An 18,033-nucleotide genomic window follows, 5' to 3' on the forward strand; every position below is an offset into this window, starting at 1 on the left:
TTAGCCATGGTAGACTAGCGGCCCAGGGCCTCAGTTTAGGAAGAAAAGGAGGAAACTCAGCCAGCTTTGTGACCACAACACCCTCCAGGCCCCGGGGATTTCCGGGTAGTTTTAGAAGTAGAGATGTGTTGAGAAAGAGAGAGAGCGCAATAATTAGAGACCCCACCTTTACAGAGGATTATGAAATGGGGAGGTGCGCGCGCGCGTGTGTCTGCATGTGTGTGTTTTAAGTGCATCTCTAAAAGGTTTTAATGACAGTATTCCGGCTGTTCCGCGCTGTGATAAATGTATTCAGTTCTCAGGAGGGCCTAGGGGCATTGTGCATTAGGGTCCGTGATGAAGTCTTCTCTGAGTAAGGCCTGACACCTCCCTCTAATAAAATATAATACTCAATTAACTAGGGCTTCCCGAAAGGTTTTCATTTAAACAAGTTAATAATGGGTGCCAGGAGAACGCCGTGCTCGCGGCTCAGGAAGCAGCTTAGCGAGGCAGGGCTGAAAGCCCAGTATCCCCGGTGGGGAGTGGGTACAGCAGGGAGTCAATCACAATAACAGCTCTCATTTGCCGTAGTACTTTACGGTTCACAAATCGCTTTCTTTCCTCTCTAGAGTCCTGAGAAAGAGGTGGTGCAAAGTGCAAATAGCAATGTACCCATTTTACAATCTACAAAACTGAGGTACGAAGTCGGGAGGTAGTTCGTCCAACAACACGGCAGCTAGTCTCAAAATACGAACTTGAACCCGAGGCCTTCTGACTTCAACATCTAGGAACTGGCAAAGAGAGAGGGAAAATAGAAAGGGGGTAGTGCTTGGGAAGGGCATTTGTAAAGCGAGAGGAGAGAAAATATTTCCTCTTGAAGAAGCTCGGTCATCAGGCAGTTGAAAAGTCCCTGTTTCCAAGATCAGGATAAAGATAGCCACTCATCACTCTGATTAATGGGGCAACTTCGAAAACTGAGTTACTTAGAACTGCATGACAACACCCTTATTCTTGCTTTGATTTTTTTTTTTTTGAAGTACTGTGGGACAAAGGTTGTGGAAAGTTGAGTGTGTAAGGGGAAGCTGGAGTCCTTTGTGCCTTCCTAAAACAACTCCTGAACTCTCCACTGCTTAAAATAATAATAATATGGAATCTACATGTGAATTGTGTACTTCTCTGTAAGCTTAATAGCGAAGTCTGGGGATTTTGGGAAAGTACTTTCCAGATTTTATTGAATTATAGACACGAAATCATGGAAAATCAAACTCAAAAAGGTCTTTTTTGTAATCTAGTAGCGAAAAACATTTTGGGGAACATAGCTGAATTTGCTGGGAGTGGACCCTAGTTCGAACCCGTTCTTCTGTCATCTCCTGGCTCATCTCCTACTCTGCAAAATGATTCCCGGATTCCTCTCTGAGGTCCCGAATAGCTAGATGCTACTTTGTTCTCCCATTTTGTGAGACAGTTTTATCTTTTTCTGGGAAACCAAGAAATGGAAAGAAGAAAAACAAAACAAAACAAACCCAGCCTATTTTGCCCAATCCATTCCAGGGGAGCTTGAACCCCTATTGGCCCAAGTTCCCCTGCCTCAGCCCAAGGAAACTGAAATTTGAACATTGAAAGGGAAATGTTCTCTTTCATTTGCCAGCAATATTAAGGTTTTTTTTTTAACCCATCAGAAAATAGAGCCCTCTGCCCCCCACCTGACTTCAGAAAAAAGATTCTCTAAAAACTTGTCAGATGCAGTAAACTTCCCCATAAGGCCACCACCCCACCACACCCGTCATTAACTAATCTTTCACTAATGTCTTTATAGTATTGTAAAAACTCCTACATACTACCTTCCAATTCTTTCACACCCAGTAATTCCAGATGCCCAGGGAAGAGTTTAAAAAGAGCCACTAGGCCAATCCAGAGCGTTGCAACTTTCTTTCCAGTTGTCTGATCTGGACCTTGCTCTGTGAATTAAATATCCCTTCACAGTGAAATTTCCAAAAACAACAAAGAAACCCAATAAAGCCATTTCTTCACTGCCCGCTCCCCATGACCTATCCAAGTGAATGGATTTGTGATGATATTCTAACTCTCCCCCAAGAGAATAGAGACCCCTTAAAAAAATGTGAGTTCTGACAACCCCTGGCAATTAAACAAGATTTTAATTTAATTCCAAATAAAAGAGATAAGAAATAGTAACTCTCCAATAAAATATATAAAATTGTACAAGCCATCCCTTTCAAAGGGACTGGGGTGTGCTGGGAGAGGGACCTGGGATGGGTGAAGTGGAAGTAGTCAGGTTGACAGCATCATTTTTTTAGCAGAACAAAATTTGCTGGTGCGTCCCCCACATGCACACACCAAACCAAACATAATGTTGAGAATGTGTTCTGCCTTCTGATCTTCATTCTCTCTAGTAACTTACCTATTAAGATCAGCACACAAATATACAAACACACATAAAAAGCATGTGATTCTTGTCTTTTTCCTCCCTTTTTGGATCTATTACTGTTCAAGCATACTTACTATATAGGAACTGTCTACAAGATACTTTAAAAACACAATGTCTACAATGAATGGTTTTTAAAAATCACCTGTGCTTTGGTTATGTCTCTCTCTTTTTAAAGACCACTTACCAAAACCCTTTGTCTCTCTCCTTACACACTTAACTCTCCAAATCCAGTCTTCTATATCGTTATGGAAAGCACTAGCTTTGAGGTGGAATTATAAAGTACCTGATCCCCACCTCAAAACCTCGAATTTTTTTCTCACAGCCTTTAATGTTTCTAATTCATTTGGGAAACACTTCTATTATTGAACGATTTTGGGGCAGGGATGGGGAGAAGACGGGGAGAAAATAGAATCACAGGAAAAGCCATTACACATTTTCTTTTTGCTTATGTAATGTGGGAAAATGATGAAAATTAAAGAATCTATTCAAATCTATTTTTTATCTACATTGTCTGGGAGGCAGCCAGGCATGCCGGAAAATAGCATTGGACCCCAGCCTGGAAATCTGCTTCTAATCCTAGCTCTGTCACTTACTAGTTAGCCATATGACCTTGGGCAAATAATTTCTCCTCTCTGAACCTTATCTATAAAATAGGTATAAATACTTTCATCACCTACCTCATAAGGTTGCTGTGACACTTGTAAACCATAAAGCACTATAGAAATGAGAGCTATTATAAAAATAAACTCCATCATATTTTTAAAACCTCCCCAAATTGTATCTGACAAGATTCCTTTTAGAAGTATCTTATCCTTTATAAAAACATATTCTTTCCCCCCAAAAAAACAACCCCCAAATTGTTTTGTTGGAGGTCTCCTTCAGGAAAATAATACACTGAATATATATACATATGCATTATATATATAATTTGTCCTTTCAAAATACTTTGACTTTTCACGTCTGTAGTATAAAAATGTATTATACTTTATTATATATATATATTTATATATAAAAAGCCTTCAGGATCAGTCTTTGTGAAAAAGAAGGGCATGTCATCAGGTGATACTGACAAATAGGGTTTGGTGTCCCAGACTAAAGAGCAAGAAGAGATCTGGTCTGTCCTGTGAACACCTAAGTGGTTGGCATGGTGCTCTTAAAATACGCAGCAGAAGGAAAAAGTGATCCAGGACTGGTTTGGTACTGTACTCTTGGATGAGGAAAGAAAAAAAAAATTAAAACAAACACATCCATCATGAAGTCTATTTAACTATTCCTTTGCTGGGAGATCTTCCTTAAGATAAATGATACATGCTATATCCAACAGGAGTAGCATAGAGTCCCACAGGTGGGATGGGGAGCACAGGTCTGTGAAAAGGATAGGATGTTCCATATATGGAAGCTGCTTGGAGGGGAGAATTGATGGGGAAAGGAAGGCTGAAGCCGGAGGGTAACATAGGTTTGGCTGCCATTTTCAGCTTTTCCAGTTCTGCTTCCTGCAGTCTCTTGGCCTTGGCTCTGCGGTTCTGGAACCAGATTTTGACCTGTGTCTCTGTGAGGTTCAGGGAGCTGGAAAATTCAGCCCGTTCAGCGATGGAGAGGTACTGTTTCTGGCGGAATTTTCGTTCTAGGGCCAGAAGTTGGGAGGTGGTAAAGGGAGTCCTGGGCTTCCGATTTGTCTTGTGCTTCCGAAGGGTACAGGTCGTAGGACTCAAGTGTCCTATGAGAATAGAAAAGGGAAGATGTTAGGAAAGAAAATTGTGCTTCTTTCTCTCTGTCTATTCCTGATCCCCAACCTCTTTTGGACTGAAGAGGAGCTTAATTTCTGGGAAATGAGAGTTATATGTGAATCGAGGAGCAGATTTATGATGGACTATTATTACAGTTGTTATCATCCCAGATATATGCCAAGTTAATCATATCCTAAGGCACATACAGATGCCATAAACAAGTGCATGTTCCTTATTATTTTCTGTCTACTGATGATAAAAACCAAACATTCCCTTTCCCAGATATTTCTGAGGGACAGCTTCCTTGGCTTGGTGCTTCCATAAGACAAACTTGACTGAGAAAGTGGGCAGTGGGGGTGGGGGATGGGAAATTAGCTCTCCCATAAATGTAAAATGTCCAGAAGAATCATGCCACTTCAGAATTAAGAACATGTGTTATCTTAGTCATATCCTAGATATATTCTCTGGTTTGGTACAAATGTGTCAATGCCGCAGGGATGGGGAAGGCAGAATTATGATGAACATAAAGGTGTGTCAACAACATTTAGGCTCCATGTTCAAAATGGAACCAATTATGAGGAACTCATAAGACTGGAGCATCCCATCAACAACTGCCGTCTGTGCTTGTTTGCCAGGAGGCCACAGGGGAAGAAGGGAAGTTGGGGGCGGGGGGGGGGGGGGAGATACTTGGCAATTAGTTTTCAGCATTTGGCTTTTATGAGGTATGCTAATTTTCAAATATGTAGCTTTAGCAGCTAAACCCAATACACATGCAGAGAATGTGGCATTTCTTGTTCAGTTGGTTTGGTCCTAGAAACACAGTTTAAATTGCAGGTTAAGGGCATAGGGCACCTTCCTTCTCTTCCTCCACTGGATTTGTTATAGGGTAAGGAAGGGCCTGGTAGGGCCAAGTGCTAGCAAGTCCCATCAAAGCTGGAATAGCTTCAGGTATGACCCAGCAATGGATGGCATATCTGTCATCCAAAGACTAGCCTCGCTAAGTATGACAGGATTCATATCCAGAGGCCAAGCCACCAGGGAATGTTTTCAGTCACAACTATTTTATGTGGTTTTCTCTTCATATCCACAGAGTAAGCAGGAAGGATCTGGGTGAGTTAAGGACTGAACTGAAGACATGGACCATATTAACTATCACTGTTCAATGGAAATTTGTTGAATTTTCAGTGTTATCAATGCCAGTGCTCCCTACAGGGATACAGATTACAAGCCATCCATGAAGTGATTAAAACACATTTAAGCACATACATGTTCTCTACCTGATCATAAATCAGGAACCTGCTCTAGACCCTTAGTCTCTCAAAACAGAGACAGATAAAGAGAAGAAGAGTGGATCTTCAGTCAAAGGACCAGGGCTTAAATCTTTGCATGTTATTTATTACCAGGATGCCCTCAGGCAAGTCATTTCACCATTTCAGGCCTCAGTCTACTACTCCTCAGTTTATTCATCTAGAAAATGAGGGCATTAGATTAGATTTCCTTTCCTGTTCTAGGTCCTACCAGATTCCTTCTACCTTCTGTGGTTATATATTATTAGATTTCAAAGTAATTTTGTAGAGACCATTAGGACTCCAGTTAAATGGAAGAAAACAAAATAAAAAACAAGAACAAAAACCAAGCTACCAGTTTTCAAGTATATGTCAAAACAGCAGCCACAACACTATTAAACATCCCTCTCCCCCATACACTTTTTGCTTTAAATTCACAGACAGAGGAAGGCTATTTGATCACACAAGACAAAACATTTATCTTACTTCCTAGGCTACTACCAAATAGTACAATCAAGCTTCCACTTGTTACTAGGCTCAGGTAACTAATGGCATCCCTTGACTAATGATTTGTCCCCATGCTTTTGCCAAGGCCTTATTTGAATTCATCAGCTTACAAGTTTTTGTCATTGTTTATTTTAAAATTAAATGAATTCTTGCAACTCTGTGAGTTCTAGAGGTCCTCGTAGAGATCCCTTGGGGACTGTTGAGACAGAGGTTGGAATGTATCAAAGTATGCTTTTTGTCCTGCCTTCTACCAGGAAGGGCATTGAGGGGGTTCGAGGGTTCCTATTGAAGAGAAGGATGGTGCTCAGAATGCAAATCTGGGGCTATCAAGATGTCTAGGGAAAGGTATTTGGATCATAGACTTTAGAGCTGCAAGGAAACTTAGAGGTTACCTAATCAACGATGCCCCCAATTATACAGATGAGGAAACTGGGAACCAGAGTGAAATAACTTTTCTCAAAGGCACAAAGGCAGTGAGTAGTTTAGTCATGACAACTTGTCTTCTAACTCTGAACCCAGTATTTTTTCCACTTACACTATATTACCTGGGGACTTGCCACTACCTACACCTGACACTTCCTCACTCCCACCCTTATGACCTCTTAAGAGTATTAAGTAAGGGGGTCAGAGTGTCTCTGTGACTATATGTGATCACCTATTCCTGAACATGATGCCAGTTCCACCAGTGTGTCTTTCTTTCCCATGTCAGGGCTCTGGCTTGGCTTGGCTCAGAAATGCCTCTGGTCTGGCTATTTTCCTTCTTTCTGAGCTTTGGACTGGGGAGATTTCTGTGCCTTTACAGCTGTCTCTAGCCTGGGACAGACCATACAATCATGGAATTTGGAGCTGAAGATAACTTTGAGATAATCTTATTCAAAGCCACACAGGTAGTAAACAGCAGAGAAAGAATTTGGATCTAAGGTCTTCAAATCCAATACTTTTTCTCCTAAATGGCAACATAGGATGACCTTTTTAAGGACATGCATCTCAACTTCACTCGGAAGACTTCTGACCTGTAGCTATTGGTCCTGGTTCTCCTTGACTTTTGAAATCTCCCTGTTAATTTCATACAATTAGGAGAAACTATAAGGGCAGGGTTCTGAGCGAGCTAGGCTGAATAATTGCAATTATGTTAAAAGTTTTGTTTTCAAACAAAGACATTGTGTTTCACTGTGTATAGATTGTAGGGAGGAAGAAGTCACTACAAATTTTAGTTTTTCATAAAGTTAAAGCCCAGGGATTTGGATGAAGAAGATCTGGATACAAACCCCAGGTCTTCTTACCATTTGTGTGACCTTGGATAAATCATTCCCATTCCTCAACTTCCATTTTCTTGTCTATAAAATGAGGATGGGGGAGGATCTTTAAATATCTATCTGGTTCCAAATCTGTGATATATGGCCTATCTTTCATAATCCTTTTCAGTTTTTTTCCAGAAAAGGAAAGTATGTTTCTTCATGTGTGTGTGTGTGTGTGTGTGTGTGTGTGTGTGTGTGTGTGTGTCTGTCTGTCTGTCTGTCTGTCTGTCTATCAGGGGTGGGGAAAGTTTGAACAGTATGGAAACAGTGGATGGGAAATTATATAGGATGTAAAAAGTCAGTCTAGAAATTGGAAAATAGAGATTAACAGGTGGAAGGGGAAACAGTGGTGGAAAACGGAGAAAGAATTCAAGCTTTTCCAGCTCCATATGGGGTAACTGCAGGAAATCTTTCCAGGTCAGTTAATGGACCCAATGTCAAAAAAAACTCGAGAAACCAGCCTAGCCAGCAACCTTAGTGGATAGGTGAAAAGGACCCTCTTCAGAAACTCCCTGCTGCCCTACAGTTTAATGTAGAAGTCTTGCCATCCCACCAGCCATAGTGCAGGTGCAGGAACAAGGAAGAGTCCCGAAAGAGACTGTCCTCTTCACTTCTAATGCTGCTTTTTTCAGTAAACCCCTTTGTCATTCTTTTGTGTGAATCTGTTTCCAAAGTAGAGATGAAATAAAAGACAAAACTGAGCCACCACACCCAAGGGACCCATCCCTAACCCACCATAATAAGGGGTATGAGCTGGCTCTGGAGAACTGGGAGATAGGATAAATCTTGCTAAGAAAGTGTATTTTTTACAGCTTTTGCTGTAAGTAGAGATTGCAAGGAATAGCACCTCCATTTTTACATCTAAGGATGCAAAGGCTAAATGACTCTCCATGGTTGCTTGGCATAGAAACACAGAATAATAATAATAAGGACTCACATTTACAATACACATTATGTAACATAGTACTTTGCTCACTTAGTAGGCAGCTGGTATAGTCTCCATTTCACACAAGAGAAAACTGGAGCAAAAGTAACTTGCCTAGGTCACACAACCTAAGGTGAGCAAACCTTATATCAAAGTCTGCAGCCTCAAGTACAGTGTTCTCTCCCAAGCAAATGTCCTTTTCCCCTCCACTCCCGAGGAAAGAAGGAAGTACTCCACGCAAGTTCTGTTTCGGTGGGTTCTCTTCTCCATGACCTCCTGGTCCCTGACTCTTACAGTATCCCCCCAACCTTGTGGTCTCTCTCCCCACCTCCAACCAACACAGAGAGAGAGAGAAGCAGGAATAACGCTGGGGTGCTGGCGAACAACTTCTTGGGCTGCAGAAATGTATTTTCGAAGGAAAATTACTTAATCAGAGCTTTAAAAATGTCTGTGGTTCTACTTGAAAGGGTGTCGTGGAGCCTGTATGGGACAAATAATAGAATGGCTGTATGAACGACTAAGAAGCCCTTGGCAATGAGATTGACTTTGGCAAGCAATCCGGCAAATTTAAGCTAAAAATCTTTCTTCTCTCCTCACCCTCTTAATAGCAGAGGCCTGGGGACCCTGGGAGACAGAAGAAGTAAGGACAGTCTTGGCCTGGTTTATACTATTTCGGATGTGGTCGCCGAACGAAAGGTAATGTGATGGTAATAATGAAGAGAGCGCTGGATTTCTGGAGGTTAAAGACCTGCATTTTAGACCTGTATTTACTTTGTACCTGTTTGACCTTCTGTGTTGTTCCCTCCCTGGGTCCTCAATTTCACCCTGTAAAAAGATATTTTTTTTGGTGGGGAGAGATAAAATGACCTTCTGATGTCCTTTAAAATTCTAAAACCCCACGATTCTCCTGCACTTTCTCTGTGTTAACAGCGTGGAATCGGGATCCTTTAGAGTTGGATTGTCAAGTCATACCCCTAGGAACTTAAAAGTATGGTAGGAAATTTTGAGGATGGACGTCCTCAATCTCCCAGAAAACTTCGGGTAATGCTCCGCAACCAGAAAATACTTCTTGTAGATTTTACAGTGGGGGGGGGGGAGGAAGATATCTTAGAGATCACCTAGTTTTTAAATTAGATCGGCATTTTATAGGCAAATTCGAGTCTTTCAAATAGATGGGATTGAAAGAAAAAGGGTCGGCAGGACAGAGAGAAATAAATAACAGCTCACATTTTTCCTGAGCGTTAAAGTTTACAAAGGGTAGCTCATAATCCTGTGGGGTAGATGGCGCAAGGCTTTTTATCGCTCAGCCAGTCTGTGTCGGACCCGGGATTGGAAGCAATCTCCCAACCCCGCGCACTTTTCACTGCCGGTCCTGCTTATCCAATCTCGCTCCTCACGCTTTTCTCCAAAGTTCTTCCCCCCCACCCTCATCCCCACCCCCGTCCGGGTTTTATTAACACTCAGGCAGAGACTCCCAGCTGTAGAAGCCCGAGGTTATTTTGGCTCTAACCTTGCCTTACTCCTAGCCGGCCCGATCCTTCTACAGCTCTGTGCCCCGGGGCTCGCCCAACTGGAAGGAGGTTCGGTATAAGGATAAGCGCACTAGACCGGCAATCGGGACGTAAGTTCGAATACTGGCATTACCCCATTTACTGAAGTAATTAAGAAAGGCATTCTCCACCCCTGCCTCAGTTTCCTCATCTGTAAAATTAAGTTAGACTAGAAAAGACTGAACACCCCTTCCAAATCTAAGTCCTATGATAATTTTCTGAGCCTCAGTTTTCTCATCTGTAAATTGACTAAACAATCCCTTCCAACTTTAACCCATGATCCTCCTCCTCCCTTCCCTTCCTTCCTTGTACCCACTCCTCCAACACACACTCACTTGGCGGTGGGGAGTATCTGCCAGCCTCCTGAATCCAGGACGTCCCGTCCTCCGAGTTCTCCGACTTGACCGAGGACGTCTCAAAGGTTTTTGTAAGCAGCCCGGGGCTGTGAGCTTCCCTGGGGCCGTGTCCTGGCAGCAGCATGGTCCTGGAGGTGCCTTCGCTGCTCACACCGCCGCCGCCGATGCCTCCACCTCCCCCTGGCAGGGAAGACAACTCTTTGGGAGGCTTCTTGTCAGACATGAGCGCCTCCACACTGAAGGGCAGGCTAGACACTTTAACCCTGCGATCCTCCGAGCCCAAGTCCGCGATCACCCCCGGCGGTGCCGCGGCACTGTCTTCGTCCGAGGAGAAAACCTCCTTCGCTTTGGAAGGAGAAGCCATGACTCCGAGCACCCCAAGGTGGAAACCCTTTCCCCGTGGGCCGCGCAGGCAACCTCCGTGCGCCCCGCGGCTGCCGCAGTTCGCTCCCTCTCTCTGCCCCACTGCAGCTCCGATGCACCGACTCCACTTCCAACCCCGCAGCTGCTACTCAACTTTTTGGGGGGGCACGAGCGGGGGGAGTAAGGTTGTTGTCTTTTCCTCCTCTGGGAAGGTGAATAAAGCCGACGCAGCCAATCCCAGGGGACCACTAGCATGACGTAATGGTAGGTCGCTGCTGATTGGCTGACCATAGTGGCTGTGGAATTTTTTTTTGTTGTTGTTGTTTAAAATAAATTAGGAGTTAATTACAGGAGCAGCAAACTGAGCTGTTATTAGCGATCCCTCCAGGGCTATAATCACACCAACACTGAAAAGTCACTGGGATAATTAAGGCTGATTCTATAAAGAGGAAGCTCACAGAATCCATTTTTTTCTTCTCTTTTGACCCCACTTAAAAGAATATTCCCCACCCTTTCCAGATCTGCTCAGGGTTTTAGGATTTTAGAACTGGAAAGGTATCTTTTAACATAGATTCTTAGAACTGGAAGGGATCTTAGAATATGGAATGTTAGAATGGAAGGAACAGTAGAAATAGGTCATCTAGTACAACCCTTTCGTTTTGCAGCTAAGGAAACTGAGTCTCAAAGATGGAAAATATATGCCCAAAGTCAAATGAGTAGTAAAAAATGATTGGAACTTAAGTAAATTAACTCCAGATCTAGTGCTCTTTCTACCACATCAGCCTCTTGCGAGCAAAAGTCACCTGACCTGCGTCAGAGTTCATTGAACACTTAAGGTCCCTTCCAGCTCAAACGCCTATGAACTCCTCAGTTCCATCTCCTGTAACCTGCTATTTATGCTCTTTTGACCATTGTTCTTTGCCTGAAAGGGAGAAGGAATATGGGAATGGGGTAGAGTGTTAAGGAATATGATAATAAGATTTTAATACTGTTATCATCCATCTCTATTGACAGGCATTGAGTCCTTTCCATGTGCAAGGCACTGTGATGATGCTGGGGATAAAAATAAATAGTAGTCCTAGTTCTTAAAAAGCTTAGCAGTCCAATTGGTGGGACAATATTTACATACAAGTCAGAATATGCACAATGTCCAATATATGGTAGGAACAATAAATGCTATATTTCACTGTGAACCCTGGCAGTTCCAGGATGCTTCCAGGAGGTTGCACTTTTATCTTCTGGAAAGAGAAAAGTATGATATCCAGGGTAGTTAGGAGAAGTTCAACTAGAGATACCTCCTGCCCTCACATAAGACTTTGACACTCTGAATTGGCCTTGGTAGTCTGTCTGTTAGATTAAAAGTCCTCCTTCTCAAGTCTGTCTTTACATGTCTCTAACTCTATCTCTTTTTCTCTTTGTCACTCTGGTCATTGTATCTCAATATTGAGGACTCTCATTAACCTCCCTCCCCCTTCCCCAATAAAACAGAACACAAGAAGGGCATAATTGCAGAGAGAATTGGGTCCTATATGATGCATTTTGGGCCTTTGTGTCTTTTATGAGAACGTACTTCTTTCAATTACAGGTTAGTAAAAAGCAATAGATTTTCCTGTTTCTGATAACTATTTTGTCCCATAATTATGTAGTGGGAGCCACTTTGATTACAGTTTCCTGGGAAGGGGGAACAGTATAAGGGATTCCTGATATAGCTCCTTGATGAGAGCTGGGTTTAAGAAAAGGCAGAACTCCGTCCTTATAGGTATAGAGAGGATAACCGTATATTTTAGATATACTATAGTATTGCATATACACTGTACATGCATATATAACCAATAGTGTCATGGAGAACATGATGGAACTGTCATCAGGAAACCGGGACCGGCTCTTGGTTCTGACACTGCCTGAGTTTGGACAAGTCACTTAACATCTCTTGGATTCATATGTAAAAATGGAATAATAAAACTTGCACTATTTACCTTAGTGTTGTTTTGCTGAAAGCACTTTTTAAACCTTAAAATGCTAGAGAAATATGGGTTGTTATTATAAGAAGGACTGTATGCAGCTACTTTCTTCCCAAATCCTGGCCAAAGGATACTAGCCTAATGTGCACTTTGAGAAAAACAAGAATTTGTTGTTATTTTAATTCTGACAAACAATGATTTCTCAGGTGACTCTGTCACTTTTTGTGTAGGCTTAAGATATAATGGTTCTGGATGTTGTGCAATGACTAGCCTCCTACTCTATATTTTGTAGAGTTGTGCCCTTTTCTGTATGAAAAGCTCAGGCCTTTTGCAGCCCAAGGTTCCTATCTCAGTCGGCCCTCTCAAAGCCCTCAGACGTGTCTGAGAAAGTTTTTGTCTCCTAAAGGCTGATTTAGGCCTTTTTACTGAGGTTAGGCCAGCAGGGAACCCAGGTTTCACTGACTTCTTTCCAATGTCCATATCTTCTCTACCTTCAGGAGGGCAGAAAGCTATTTAAACATAATTGGGAAGAGGTAATCAATATTATCCGCCCCCCACCCAACCCCATCCCCACTGTCTGTGATAAACTACAGCCTCCTTTTACAGTTTTCTCAAATCATGGAGAAAGTTTTTTTTTTTGACTTGTAAAGGATATCAAGAGATGTCTAAATTCATAATTAGTTGTATCTCAATGTCCTGTTGAAGTCCAGCTTGGAGATTAAATTATATGGGATAAATACTAAATTAGGTAGGGGAACTGGGAAAGGTAAAACATTAAAAAAAATTTGCAAGCAAAGTTGAAATTCTTTGTTGTTGTGTGACCAACATTTATCAATATTTTATTGGGGGGGGAAGTAGTTTCTTCCCTAGAACTTTTATATGTTCACTTTTTCTTTGTGATTGTTATCAAAATGAGTTGTTAATATTCATCACCTTTAAACATGTTATCCCAGCATTTTCCTATTAAAGATTCCATTGGATCTTTTTAAATGGTCTGAAAATGTACTTGAGTTGTGAGTCATTGATTCTATAACCTTTTTTTTTTTTTTGCTAGTTTTCTAAACTACCTGGAGTAGCCCCAGTTCAGATTCCTGCTCTTGTGGGAAAATAAATAATAAATTACTTTTGTGAGCCTGGAAATAGTGCCTTGTGTATATTCATCAAGCATCTAAGTGCTATAACATGTATATGTGTGTGGGTATGATGATAACCATGCAAATATACATAGGCAGATAAATTGTAATTCATGATAAAATCTTAGTAATCCAGCTCTCCTGTACCTGGACTGGGAATTTGCTGATTTTGCTATTTACTATCTGTAATGTTGGGCAAGTCACACTGGGTTCTCAGTCTCCTCATCTGTAAAATTGGGGGGGGAATTCCTAGAGCTTCCTTACAAGCTCTAAATCCCATGATCCTACACATATATCATCTTAGGAGTCCTAGTCGATTAACCTATGTTCACCAATGTGAGAATAAAGCAGAAGAAGAGAGAATAGCTTTCAGGCCAGTTTTTTTCTAGGCTGCAGGGGATTATTGCAGTGTGGTAAAGAATACTGGCATTAACTTCAGAGTCACCTATGGAATCAGTGTCTGAATGAAAACAACAAATTTGTTGCTATTTATTACCAAAGAAACTAGGCAGGGTCTTTTCCAGCTCTAGTTCTTATTTCCCCTACTTACAAAATGGAGGAATTATACTAGGTTATTTCCAAGGCTCTTCTCTCCCATAAACCTATCAATGTAATACAACTCCATCATTTTAAGGATGAAGGAAATGAGGCCTAGAGTCTCTTGCCCAAGGTCATATCGTTTTAAAGTTATTGGAGAGGGTTTTGGAGCCCATGTTGTTTGTCTCCAAGTCCAGGCCTCTTCCCACTGAACTTTACCGCCTGTGGAAGTGGGCTTCAGATTTGTCACCAGACCCCACCGTCTCCTAAACTTGGATAAACCACTTTCCCTCTGAGGCGCTTTCTTTCCATCTCTAAAATGAAGGGATTTGACTAGAATGAAGGTTCTTAACCTAGGGCAATCGCGTTGTTTTTTCTTAAAAAATATTTTGCTAACTATATTTCGGTATAGTTGGTTTCATTTGTAATCTTATGCATTTTATCTTATGCACTTAAAAACAATATTCTGAGAGGGAACCTAAAGGCTTCACCAGATTTTCCAAAGGGTCCCTGACACAGACAAGGTTAAGAACTCTTCTTGGACTATATGATCTGTAAAGTTCCTTCAGACGCCAAATTCCCTGATTCATCCTTTAACTGAGTCTGTGTTGCCTCGGTTCTCTGCAAGTTCTCTCCCTTTCCCTTGTGCACCCTGTTCTCTCTGGACAGGGAACCCGACGGTTGGGAAGTCCTCATCCAGTTCCCTGGAAGGGCTGGGAATAGGAGGAGGGCTGAGGAGGGAGGGAGAGAAGGGCAGAGGCGGGGAGAGGGGAAGCCGGGAGGGGAGAGGAGAGAGACTTTGCAGACGAGCTGAGGCTGTTTGCCGGCGCCAGGATCGGGAAGATGAAAGGGAAGCTCCTGGGGGAAGGGGCTGTGCTGTTTGACCGGCTCCAGCAGCCGCGGCGGGGCAGTCCCGCCCCCACCCCTTCCCCAGGGCAAGAGCTGCCCAATACCCACGCCGGGTCCTTCATCTTTGCTGCAACCGCAGCCAAGGCGAGGGACAGAATTCGGCTGCCGCGGAGGCGGCTGCACCCGGGGCTTCGTAATTGCGATAGGCATTGCTATCTGCACTTTAATGACCAGAACAACTTCGCTCTTGATTACACCTATATTAATAACAATAACCATAATGGGCTTGTTATTAACAGTACTTAATAGAATTGATGTGAACGCCTCCGGACCTATCTCCCTAAATCACATTCCCAGGGTTCCTGGTAACAACTCCTTTTTCTATAGCTCTTTAAGGTTTACAAAGCGCTTTCCTCTCTCCTAGCTTGTGAAGAAAGTTGTGCAAGTATCTTCAAATTATAAATGAGGAAACTGAGGCTCAGACTAGGAAAATGATTTACCCAGAATTAGTTTGAAAATACCTGAGCTCTGATTTGAACACAGAACTGCCAGCTTCGAGTTGATGGCTTTCCTGCAAGTTCCTACAGCATAAGAGTATTCTTCTGCGGTCCCTTTCATAATACCTCAGGCGTAAAAGTGTGTTAAGGGATGCAGGCAGGAAAACTAGGGCGAAGAAATGTCACTAGAGTTAGGTAAGTGTGTCTGAAGTCAATCCAAAATTCTAGATTTGAATCCCGGTCTCCTTCTTCTTCTCTAAAATGAGAGTTCCCTTTCAAGCTTTGGATCGTTTGATTCTCCATTATCTCCAAGTTACAAATGAGAAAAAAAGTCTCAGCAAGGAGAAATGACTTTACCCAAAATCGACATTCGAATCCCAATGGTTGGTTTGACTCAGCCACTCATTGCACTGAGGCGATCTCTCTGGGAGGATTATTAAATGGCTAAGTTGGGGATTTTGCGGAGGCCAAGATCAGTGATCTCTCTTCCCGCCCCCCCCCCCCACCACACACACAGCTCCAGACTTCCTAGGGACCGTAGGCTCTTCCTCAGGTACTGGGAGTGTTCCCCTGCCCCCCACCCGAGATCTCCCTCAGACTTCCTCAAGGGACAGAGGTTTGGCACCGAAGCCCCAGGACCGTCACACTGCAGGAAGACAGCACGCTTCCTCCTTTTCCTCCTTCTTCTCAGAAATCAGCAACTCACAGCCAGTCTTCCAGGCTTTCCACTGTTCTGGGCATGTTGTGGGATGAAATAACTCAGCCTCGGTTTACAGGCTAGAAGATACCAAGAGCCCGGCGGTCCCATCTTTTTATATATGCTCCGGTTAGAGGGGGAAGTAACCTGCGGAAGTGAAAAGAACAGTGGAACTGAACCCAGAAAATCTACATATATGATTTTACAGGTTACTAAACGCGTCTGGAACAGGTTCCCCCTATGTAAAATGCGGAGCGGAGTATGGGGAAGGTAGGCGCTTTCATGATCTCTAAGGGCCCTTCCTCATCTAATCTGTGTTACACTGACCGGTCCCTACCTTAGGAAACAGAAAGCTCAGGGCAGCAATGGGAATCTAAAAAGAGGTTGATTTGTCCTGATCCAATCTGTAGAAGCTAGATTGGTAACCCCAGACTTGTTTGGAAAACAAAACAAAATTAAAACAACAAAAAAAACCCCAAAGACTGGAGCATGCTCTTCGGCAAAGTGAACCTGCTACTACAGTTCAGTCTTCGAGCAGAAAGGGCTAAATTTGGTCGGAGACATGATTTATGAACGGAAGAGAAAAAGTTAAATGGTCCTTCATTTTTAGGGAGAAAACTCATGGCCCCAAATGGTCATGTGATCCGCCCAAGACAAATGCAGGTAGGAAGTCCCAGAACTAGGATTTCAAACCTTGCTTTTCTGACTTCAAATTCAATTCTATTATGCTGTGCTGCCTTTGAACAACTGGTCTCGAGTTCCCTCTCTAACACTTAAGCAAGTCATTTCCATTCCCTCACTCGGCCTTAGTTTCCTTCTTTGTAAAATGGGGATTATGCTCCTTGCCCCATCTATTACACCGAGAAGTTGCAGAGAAAATGTTTTGTAAATTTCAAATAGCTGTAGAAATAAGAAAGCTTCTCTCGGCTTGATGCTGGGAGCCCTGAGTCCTCACAATTCGGTGGTCAAACCACAACATTTGCGGTTGCCCTACCTTCCTCCGTTGGCTTGGGAGGCACAAATTCCACCACTCCATATTCCATGTCCCATCTCCATCCCTTCTCCCCTTCCCCAGAAACCATGTTTCCCTAGCTGGTATCTGGGAGATCCTTTTTTTTTCCCTTTCTTTTATTCCCAGTGAGTTTTAAGTAGATTAAAACATCAAACTGGAGGGGTAGGACGGATTGGAAAGAGAAAATTATCTTGAGCTATTATCAAAAGAATCCATTTATGGGGCTGATTGTGAAAAGGCAGAAGCTAGGTTCAAAAGTCTGGGGCTTGCCTCTGGCATTCAGAAATGCCACACTGCCCTCTTTAGACTGGGTATACTGCAGTTGGAGCAATCTAAGCGAACCCTTTAAGTTTTGGCTGAATCTGCTAAGTATTGGTCCCTGATGGTCTCTCATTCTTCAGTATGATTTTTTTCAAGCCTGAAGAATACAAATGAAGGATCCCAAACTGACAAGGTCCTTTCTTGACTCACACCTCACAGACAGGATCATCTTGTTTGGGCTCTCCTAGGCACTTCTAATAACAACTCCCATTTTTTAGAGGGCTTTCAGGTTTACAAAATGCTTTCCCCAGAACCTTCTAAGACAAGTAGCACAGCTATGATTATCCTCATTTTAAAGACCAAAAGCTGAGGCGCAGAGATTTTAAGCAATTTAGGATCACTGCATGTGAGAGTTGGAATGGACTTGAGAGAGCATGGGGTGTAAGGGTTCTTTTGTGCATTTGAACCTTTCCGAAGTCTGGTGAAGCCCAGTAATACATGGTTTGTTGCCTACATCCATACTTGAAGGGAATACTAACTTTCAGTTAGAAGTTAGTAAAAATAAAGACATTTTCCCCCATCCAAGTGCACAGACCCTCTGAAATCTCTCCCCTGACCCCTTTGTGGACCCAGTTAAGAACCACTGACC

At 42.7% G+C, this 18,033-nt stretch overlaps 1 protein-coding gene across 1 annotated transcript; it reads right to left on the reverse strand.

The window, feature by feature from the left end:
- Window positions 1–3,116: 3,116 nt before the first annotated feature.
- Window positions 3,117–10,620, reverse strand: MSX2 (msh homeobox 2). The gene is made up of 2 exons (XM_027841965.1): window positions 10,054–10,620; window positions 3,117–4,142 (listed from the first exon to the last, which is right to left on the reverse strand). The coding sequence occupies exons 1-2, from the start codon at window positions 10,436–10,438 to the stop codon at window positions 3,718–3,720; spliced, it is 810 nt and encodes a 269-aa protein (XP_027697766.1). The 5' UTR covers window positions 10,439–10,620; the 3' UTR covers window positions 3,117–3,717.
- Window positions 10,621–18,033: the final 7,413 nt, after the last annotated feature.

The sequence above is a fragment of the Vombatus ursinus genome, unplaced genomic scaffold (assembly GCF_900497805.2).
Source record: "Vombatus ursinus unplaced genomic scaffold, bare-nosed wombat genome assembly UNPS02014863.1, whole genome shotgun sequence".
NCBI lineage: Eukaryota > Metazoa > Chordata > Mammalia > Diprotodontia > Vombatidae > Vombatus > Vombatus ursinus.